Raw genomic sequence first — 10,615 nt, 5'->3', positions numbered from 1 at the left:
GTCCAAGAAATATGATAAAAAATGGTATCATAAAACTACTTAATTCGAGACCAAATAGATGAGGATCTATAAACCATTATAAGCTTATATTTTGATTTAAAAACTCAGACTTTAAGGAGAAGAGACCAAGGCTTATTACTATAAGCAAAATTTCAAACAAGCTTAAGAAGATACACATTATTTTCATGATGGAGATTAATAATCTTCAAACCTTCATTCTCAAGAGAAGAACAAATCTTACCAAAATTAATTGTAGCTATGCCTTTTTTTTTCAGTATATTACTCGTTCAAATAAAATTTCTACACCACTACTCAACTTGCTTAAGAATTAAAACAAACCATTTATACATATTAAAACTATAAGTTAGAAATCCAATAATGATCGTATTAATCAACTAATTCCGACCTATCATGCTAAGAGATTTTCCTTTCCAAGATATTAGCTTCAACTTGACTTGATCAGTTAAAGGCTGCAAAAAATAACATTTTGGAATACCAACAAAGATAGACACACCTAAATAATTAAAAGGTAAATACCATGATTACAAGAAGAAAAACGTTGAATTTTGACAACAAACCTTACAAAACTATCCATGATGAAAAAACTACTCTTAAAATTATTAACCTATTATATATATATATGAAACTCAACAAAATCTTATACCTCACTCATTGAACTACTACACTATTTTGCAGCCACCCACACAAAGATTTATTCCTTCTCCTGTTTCCAGTCACCCACTTCAAATTTCCAGCTGATATTTCACTTAAAGTTATTGCCTATGCATCCTTTTAGCAGATGTATGTTTATGTTTTTCTAGTTTTTGCTGGACTTTGAAACAATCCTGTTAAGTATTTTTCAAAGCATTGGCTGAAAAGTACATAACCTAACAGGATCTGTTTTTGGTATTGTAGGAATTATATTTGGGTTTTATATAAGAGTTCAACATCCATGAAATACTCTATTTTATTTATTTATTTTAAAAAAAATCCTGTTCCGCATAGCACTTTTCACTTTATTAATATTGAGTTTTTAAAATAAACATTTGCACTCAATGATTAGGTTTATTTCTTTCAATTTGTTGCCTCGCTTTTTTCGAGGTGAATAATGAAAAAAATTCTTGATTAGGAAATAAAGTTATGATGATTAATATAACCAGACAAATGATCTCATAACTTTAAAAAGAGGTTCTGATTAAAAAACTTTAGTTGACATATTTATTACAGACGAAGGTTTTATGTGCTATCATGTCAATACTTTAAGTCTTTATACATTTTGTTCATTATTTTTGCTTTTAAATCAGGATTTGTGACTTGGTTCTGTTGAGATGCGTAATGAGTCCGATCATATCAATTGGGATATAAACTTGGACAAAATCTAATAACTGTACAAATTACTGTACGTAAAATCATATTCATTGTTGTTTATAATGGTGAAAATATTATATCTCCCGTATCATTTAATCGTACGTACTTTGGCATATATAATCTATACACTAATATAGGTTATCTTAAAAATATTACGCGCACACTCCTTCCAACACAATTCATACTATGAAGCTCGGACACTCCTCTTAAATGATGTGTCGTATGACACCTGTGGGACACGTATTCGTGAAGTATCCAATTCAAAAAGTATTTATTAGATTTCTAACAATTCTATTACGGTTCTAACACAATTTTAAAAAGAAAAAATACATTAATTTTTTAAAAATTTAAACTTTATTGTATAAATTGTTATTATGATTATAAAAATAATAAACAAATCATTGTGAACCAATCATGAAAAACATCTTTCTGCTCCAAAAAATAATTTGACAATTTATATAATTCATAATTATATAATATATAGATTCGTGTCCCTGTGTCCTTCATTTTATAGATTTGACGTATCTTCGTATTTGTATTCGGGTTGTATCAGTGTCCGTGTCAGTACATGTGCTACATAGATGCATACACACACTTATTACTTATTTATTATACAGTAGTTATTAACTTTTTTTGTTACTATTAAATAGAATTTATCCTTTGTCCACGTTTTCATTAATAAATTTATTTTACATTTATTTAAAAAAAATTATTTATGAATTTAAAAGTTAGCATTTAGTATATAATAACTTGTGAGTCTATATATGCATACAATAAGTTAAATTAAAATATGTATTTATTGTTCAATTTCAGTTTTTAAATTTTATCAGAAAGTCTAAACTAGGTGGTTAAAGTGAGTGAGTTATCACTGAATTTTTTTTAATCAGAAAAAATAAATTAATAGGAAGCACAAACCTATTTATATAAAAAAAAATACATTGCAATATATCATAAACAAAAAACAAAACACATCTTGATAAACAAATCACAAAAGAGGTACAACCTTATACCCATGTTTGATTCTTTTATAAATAAAAAATTACCATGGAAATTAAACCATTATTATTAAATATGAAATTACTTATTAAACATCACCTCCAATTATAAGTTTTTTCAAATGAATACTATCCAGATTAATTATGTTAGGATTTTAGTGTTGCTCAGATGCTGTTTTGTGCAGCTTCTGTTATTTGTTTATGGTCATTTTACTCTTTGACTTTGGCTAGTTATTTGAAGTGTAGGAGGCTAGTCTTAAACATTTTTTTATTAGGATTAAAACAAAGTCTTTCAAATTCATTTTATTTATTTATTTATTAGGAAAAAAACTATCGATAGATACTTTTAATGAACATCAATTATATTAAAAAAAATGTAATGTATATTTTGAAAACTCGTCCAACTTTCTTATGTAATTTTATTGCAGTTTATAATAAAATCTAGGAATATAACATTAATTTGTCAAGGTAATATAATTCCATTGCCTCTCGGTAGGCTTTCCGAAATATAATTTGTTTGCCTTATCCAATTTTCTTTTTTGTAATTTTAATTAAATAAATATGTTTGTCTAACATGCTCGTCATTCTTTTTTTTATCAGAAAAAATATCAATAATGGAGTGGTTAAAATGCTCTAACCCATATACATATGTATATGTCAATTATACAAAAGAAAAAAAATTAAAGAAAAAATCAAGAGACTTAAAGTTTTCTTTAAAAAATTTACCCTTCCCGTTGATGATATTTCTCCATTGATTGCCCTCTAAAAATTTCATCCTTCACAAAAACCAGTTATACTTCAACTCCATCTATAATTCATGTTGTGATGATAGAAACTTTTCCTCCACAACCCCTTTTGAGAAAACTTTAATATTTTATAATTCAAGTTCTGGGAAGTGTATATACGAATGTGTAGTTTAGTCTCGCTTAATTTTTAGAAATATAGTGATTTACTAACACATTAAATATATTTTATAAAAATCAAATATAACATGTGAACATATTTCTGTAAAAGAACCAAGTGTATATTAAAATTATGAGTATATACATATATACGTGTGTATTTTATTTATTTTAGAGAGAGCCTATTAAAAATTTATATGTTTGATGTAGTTTGCCAAAGCATAAATTGTAACTTAATATAACTTTTATGAAAACAAGTGCCTATGGTCAAAATAGGCGTTTAAGCAGCTGACACCTAAAGTGTTTGAATAAATAATTTAAAAACCTAGATATAAATAGTTTTCCTATTAGAAATAGTGCTAACATTGCTATGATATAAAAATCAATAAGGCAAGTATGTTGAAAATATTAATTAATATTAAGAAGTAAGGTAAGTATAATTTAACTTTATCAAATACGATGAGATTTATATAAAGTGAAATAATCTTATCTTTTAGTGAATATAGATTTTGTAATCTTCAATACAACCTAACACAAATTCTTAGTTAGAGTATACTCTAAATGATTATATTATCATTTCATGAAGTGAATATTAAATTTATATAAATTTCATAAAATCAATTTTACAATTAACTTGTAAAATATACTTATGCATTATATGACTTTGAAGTTGAAAAGATTTGGGGTAATATTTAGAGGTGAAGTGAATGTGATGAGTTAGGTTAGGAGAGGGTGGAGTGGCTAGAAGTGTATGATATGGATGATGAAGGAAAAGAGAGGGTAAGAAAAGAAAAGAAAAGAAAAAGAAAAGGTAGTGAGACTCGTATAGCAGTACACAAAATGTGGTCATTAAAATTTATTAGTCATAAAGAGAGACCCCATCCCCATGTGTACAAAAAGAGTGAAAGCCATGATCCCCGATGATCGACCAGCAAGTAAACAGCTAGAATTAATTTGTTGGTGCGAATGGTGTGCCTAATACGTGTTCAGAGTGTGGCCTCACTTCAACTTCACAACGTATACTACCAAAACCCGTATACAAGCCAGCACAACATTAACTAAAGTCCCTTCCACCACGCGACTTTCCCACGCTTTATCTATCCCATTGCTTCAGCTTCAGCTTCAGTTGAGCTTCCCTTTTATTATTACATGACTATTATTTATTAATCCCCCCAATCCAGAAAAAAACAACCATTGCTTTCTGCTTTCATTCCAACTCACTCTCTCACCTCTCTAACCCTTAATTATTACCAACGACCACGCACCACAGCCACTTTCATCAATTTCCTTAATCTCCACATAACATCACCAACAACAGCAACATCACAACCAACCAACAAAGTTCGTTCTATGTGCCTGCCTACAACAACTACTACTACTTCTACTAATTCTACATGGATGACAACCCTTTTCCAAACGTCCCACTGCCACCCCCACCAATACAAGTCCCTGATAACTTCTTTCTCTCTTCCTCCTCTTCGCCAACCCCAACCACGTCCTCTCCGTCTCCCACTCCTTCCACCGCCTTCCGCTACAGGGGGACGCGCTGCCGTAGCGGTAAGTGGGTGTCCGAGATAAGGGAGCCACGTAAAACCAAGCGCATTTGGCTCGGGACTTACCCGGCAGCGGAAATGGCTGCGGCCGCTTATGATGTTGCGGCTCTCGCGTTGAAGGGACCCGACACGCCCCTTAACTTCCCCAATTCCATACTCTCGTACCCGATTCCCGCGTCATTGTCGGCCACCGATATTCGCGCTGCGGCTGCGGCTGCTGCGCAGGCCAGGATCGTGAGGGCGCCCCAGGAGAGTGGGCAAGCGGTAAACCCTCATATTGGACAGGAGTTGGAAAGGCGTGAGGAGTACTATGATGAGGATGAGTTGTTGAACATGCCGAATTTGCTTGATGAAATGGCCAGGGGAATGCAGGTTAGTCCCCCTAGGATCAGTTCCTTTTCTTCTGATGATTCGCCTGGCAATTCTGATGGAGATAACCTTTGGAGTTATACCCTCTGATCAATGATTTCTTCTTGTTTCTATAAGTAAGTCAATTTGTTTTGTGTTTGTTTGGGTTTGTGAGAACAACCTACACAAGTTGTTCCAGATTACAAATAGTTATAAGTTTCAGTCATAAGTATGTTGAATATTCAAGATAATTGCTCCGACAGGATTATGAGAATATTTGTTGTCTCCTACAAAAGAAAAATGTTTGAGTGAGTGTGAGTGTTTGTGTCTGTCTTTGGTTTGCCCTCTTTGTTGGTTCAAGCTAATCTTGGTTTTAAAGGATGCTGCTGGGAAGGTTGCGATAAGGTGTATATGGAAGGGGATAAGGTCAAGGAATGAGATAAGGTTACTTTCATCATCGCTGGGTTTGGTGCGAGATGCCACCGGTTTTAGGGAATGGTTTATGTGATCCGTTGTTTTGTTAGATCCGTAGTTCCGTAGTTCCGTACGGTCTAACCAGTTGGGGGAACCTAGCTAGAAGGATTCTACTTTTGTCATGGGTCTTTCTTTCTCCTTAGTAATACATAGACGATTCTATACATGTGTGGGGTTTGTTGCCCTTTTGGGGTACTTTTGCGGCAGATTTGTATTAATGAATAAAAACTATTTCTGGAAGTTTGTAGAAGTTTCAGGATCTCTGGTATGTATGTATCTAAGCTCTTCTAGAGAGTGATATATAGTATATGACAAAATAACTGGTGTATCCATTCTCTTATGCTATGCATCTGGAGCCAAAGTTACACTGCACACAATGTTTCTGCTAATCATAACTTTCTTCATATTCAATCATAAACGACAGCATCAACATTTAAACAGAAGAGTTGCTGTGTAACAAGAGAAATGTAAGGGTTTTGGTACACTTTGTCCTATGATATGAACCAAAAGTTAAATAAATTAGGACACACTTGAGAGAGATACACTAAGAAATAGTTTTAGGACAGTTATTCTTGTGGAATCAACAGTTTGAACACATAAAAGGTGAAAGGAAGAGTTTCTTACAATTTCAAAACCCTTAAGTTTTTTAGGTAATAAAGAATTTATGTTTAAATAGGTATTAGGAAATGATTAATTTCAAAGTAACACGTCTCTCTTTGATGTTTTGCGATTATATTAGAAGAATCAATGACTGTCCTCTTTTTCATTCAGTAGAGTGACATCAAGAAAGATTTTCTTGGCATTAATTAATATGATATCAATATATTTTTTAAGGTTCTTCAGGTGTGTGTTGGTGGAACAAGATATTTTGGAACTCTGAGATATCCATTAAGTTCATGTCGGTAGCCTTATGTATTTATAGTATATGACTAATATATAGATGTTTCTGCTTTGGATAAGTAGCATTCAATCCTTAATGATTCTGAGTTCACCGAAACCTTGACCAATGACCAGACAAATTATAAGAAAAAGAACAGTGATACATCAACAACGGTTGACAAATGACAATCACTCCTTTTCATTTGGTTATGTTATGGATCTCGTATATCAACTTTGGACCTCTACCATGTACACAACTTCAAGGATTTTCTTGAATTAGAACAAGGTTTATAAATGCTGTTGAAATTGGAACATGGATCAAGATAGAACGCTCTGGTCTATGATAGACATTTACCTTTTGGAGCCCTTCCGTTGGCAATCTTTGCCGACATGACGCAAAGTTTGTGCCGACGGTTATGACAGGATGTTGATATATTGATGATCTGACCAAGGCGCCTCTATTTGAACAGTGACTTTTTTCCATTTGCAACTGTCGTATTAACTAAACCAAATCTTTGATTACAATATACTATTTTAATTTGGCTTACTATCCAAAAGAAAACATTAAATGGGATAAGGACGAAATGTCAGTACAAAATTTACAACAATGTTTGTTTCAGTATGTATGAGGAGAAAATGTCCTCCCTGTGATATGGTATCAGTGTACTTTAACCAGTGAAAATAATCTAATTTTACCTTGAAACTACGAAGAAGGCTGATCTTATATGTTAGTGTTTGAGAAGATTAGTTAATTTGGTTTACTTTTTTTTTCTTATTTTCCTCTACATTACACTCTAGATCTTCTTTTATTACAATATAATTAGAGAATGCTAGATTTGCATTTATAATTATGAAAAATGAAATGATATGAGAAGTTTGTAGAATTGAGATGTGTAAAAATGAAATGATGATGAACTATGTACATGACATCTAGGAAAATAAAAAAGAAAAGAAAAGAGAATATTAGGTCAGAAACATGGCAACACATTATGATACGACAGTCATGTTCTAGGTTCACTGGAAAAAAAAACTCATTAATAATTCAATACTTACAGATGATATAATGACATAGGCAAATTTTCTGTTTGTCCAAAGAGACTATACTACTTTCACACTGTGAGAAACTTTGTACAGAGGCGCGTGACCATAGGATGAAAAGCTCACTCTCTCAAACAGTTTCATTATGTCTAACATTAACTTTAAAATGTAATTAAAATAGACTGACAATAGAAACATTTTTATATTAGTATTTTTTGATAGATTGATATATAATTAATTTTCTTTTTCGCAATTTGTACTTTATATAGTTTCAATAAAGATAAGGTCTTAACTTTAGTTTGAGATTCAGATTTAGGGTAACCCTTGCCGGACTTGTTTTTATTTCAATAAATAATAATTTTTCAAGAATATTATTTAATGTTTCAAAAGATACTTAAGTGCATTCAAACATTCACTGAAAAGCATGAATAGGTGTAATTCACAATAGTTGAATGAAAATAAGAATGTCAAATTTGGAGAAAAATGTTATGTTTATAGTGAGGACTTAATGCTCCATTTTAATTCCATTTATCATTTTTCTGATAAAAAATGGTTAAGACTTATGAAAGAATTATTATAGGTTGATAGTGTATTAAGTATTTAATTTTTCAATAACAGTTGGGATTTTAGGGTTTTTTCTTATTTTATTTGGTGATATAATCAGTCTTGTTGAAAGGTGAGGATATAGGGAGATTCATTGTCAATTTTCATGTTTTGTTTTGATATACGGTTGAACTTTGCAGGAGCCAGAATGGAAAAGTCTTCGAATTTGAAAAACCAATTTGGCACATCCAATGAGTGCAAACGGGTCTAATTTTGTGCCAACATATCTGATAAATAGGCAAAAAATGAATTTTATAAAAAAAAATCTTCGTAATTTCGTATCATAATGTTACTTTAAGGATGTTTTTAAATCAAAGTAACTGTACAAAGTTAAAATCATTAAAAATCAGGTTTACAACATTGCACCTAAACACACTCTACTTTGCAGTTTTAGAGGTTAGCAAGAGAGAGAATGAATCTGAATATGTAAGGATTGCAGAGGGAAGTATTCCGAAAATGGGTCTTTTCCAATTTTGCCCTAAAGCTACTAATTAAAGGGTTCTAATTGGTAATGAGTTTAGATTAGCCACTTAAAAAGGAAATAATGTGAGAGATAGTGGGGATGAATTAAGGATTATGCTTCTATCTAGATTTTTTAGAGATTCTAATGTTCATCTGTCCCATCTTTTCCTTTTCATTTTTTTTTTAATTATAAAACTCGGGTTAATTCAATGAACATGTTATACATTCTAAATTTTTAAGAGTCAATAAATTCTTAATATATCAATAGAATCTTAATAAAGGGATTCACAAGAATGGTAAAATCGAGATGCCATCTGCTTCCTCCCAACATAATTACCAAAAGAATCAATTTTCACTTCTTATATTAATCAGGCTTCTGCTTATATTAATGACCATTTTAGAACTACTCTCCTAAAAAAGATGTAGTGACAGTGTTATAATTTTTTATAACTTTTGGCAATATTGCAACTCCTTTAAACAATATAATTATTATTCAACAATATAATTTGTAATTATATTTTTTATTAATTATAAATATATAATTATTTTTAATTATTATTAGAAGTTGAACAACATAATTTATAACTACACCTTTATTTTTAATTATTTTTTAAAGCTAGTGTTTTTCAATCATATTTTAGTTACTGAGGGAACAATGACACACTTGTTTGAGGAAGATTCTCGTGCTTCACCCATGGCGGACCCCTTAGTGATGTTATATATGCACTGCACCATCTTCATCATAATTGGTGGTATGTTTTCATGCAAAAGATATAAATACAATCACTAATTTCCTTTGGCTTCTCCAGATGCTTCTGGATTCTCAGCTTACAGAAAAATAAAATAAAACATATATAGTATTTTTCCTAATGTTTTATAAAGTTAAACAATAACAATAGTATAATTAAATAGTTACTTTTTATATTTAAAAAATATATCACATTAATATAATTTGTTTTTATCTATTTTAGAGGGATGTTAGATCACCAGCATTTCACAAATATTGGACTAGTCACACACAAACTCAATAAAAGCGTGTTACCTTTTCTTATATATAAAAGATGGATTCTATTAAAAAAAATTATGAACTAAGAAAATATATTTGAGGGATGTACCAAATTTGGAAGACTCTATCACTGAGCTAAGACGGTTGTTTTTTGTTCAAGTGAATTGATCCAACAGTGATAGAGTCTTACATATAACATTTCCAAGCTCGTCTTCTTAGTTATTTTGATGCTTATTTTATTTGCTATTTTTTTATAATATGTTTTTCAGCTACATTATATTATAATTAATAATAATGGTGCTACTTCATTATACAGTTATGTAAATTGTGAAGAGGGTAGTGAGTTGGAAAATACTCTTTAAATATTTTAATACATCAGATTACTTGGACGGGTTTTTTTAATGTTGTATAGTTTTTCTGTTTCTGAAACATTACACATTAATTTCTTTTATTAAGATATACAGAGCAATATTTTTAATTTAGAAAAATTAGTATAACATACAAAAATACAACAGATGTGAATGAAACATTGTAAGAGAATTAGTACGGGGATAAAATATATATGGGAAAAAATAAAAATAAAAACAAACAAAAATTTAGATTTTTTTTGTGTGGACAATGAGAATATGTACCAGTTCAGAGGGTAAAGTAAGAGATTGGATAAGGGGGCAAAATTGGCAATGTGAATTTTAAAAAGATAGTTATAGAAGGAAGTGAAATAATATTTGCATACATGAAATTTCCATATATAGCAGCATGCTTGAAAAGTTGTCAGGTGGGAGTTAGGAGGTCCAATATTTAAGATATGAAAAATATAACTTCTCGAACTTATATATTTTCTCCAAAAATAAATAATTAAAATAATATGAAATATTTTATGAATGTATCAATTCTTATAAAAAAAAATAATCTCATATTTTTTATATAGTTGCCTAGAAAATTCAAAGAAAAAATCAACCACTGTAAATAGTATGTTACAATTTCAAA

At 30.5% G+C, this 10,615-nt stretch overlaps 1 protein-coding gene across 1 annotated transcript; it reads left to right on the top strand.

Moving 5' to 3' along the window:
• Positions 1–4,310: 4,310 nt before the first annotated feature.
• LOC137828586 (ethylene-responsive transcription factor ERF027) lies at positions 4,311–5,985 on the top strand. The gene has a single exon (XM_068635225.2). The coding sequence runs from the start codon at positions 4,660–4,662 to the stop codon at positions 5,275–5,277; it is 618 nt and encodes a 205-aa protein (XP_068491326.1). The 5' UTR covers positions 4,311–4,659; the 3' UTR covers positions 5,278–5,985.
• The last annotated feature ends 4,630 nt before the right edge of the window (positions 5,986–10,615 follow it).

This window comes from Phaseolus vulgaris, chromosome 7 (genome assembly GCF_051622355.1).
Source record: "Phaseolus vulgaris cultivar YP4 chromosome 7, ASM5162235v1, whole genome shotgun sequence".
NCBI lineage: Eukaryota > Viridiplantae > Streptophyta > Magnoliopsida > Fabales > Fabaceae > Phaseolus > Phaseolus vulgaris.
The sequence above is the reverse complement of the archived record's forward strand: the minus strand, read 5'-3'. Positions and strand labels throughout refer to the sequence as shown.

Excerpts from the sequence above, each read along its gene's own strand:
- LOC137828586 (XM_068635225.2), top strand. The coding sequence starts at position 4,660 with ATGGATGACAACCCTTTTCCAAACGTCCCACTGCCACCCCCACCAATA.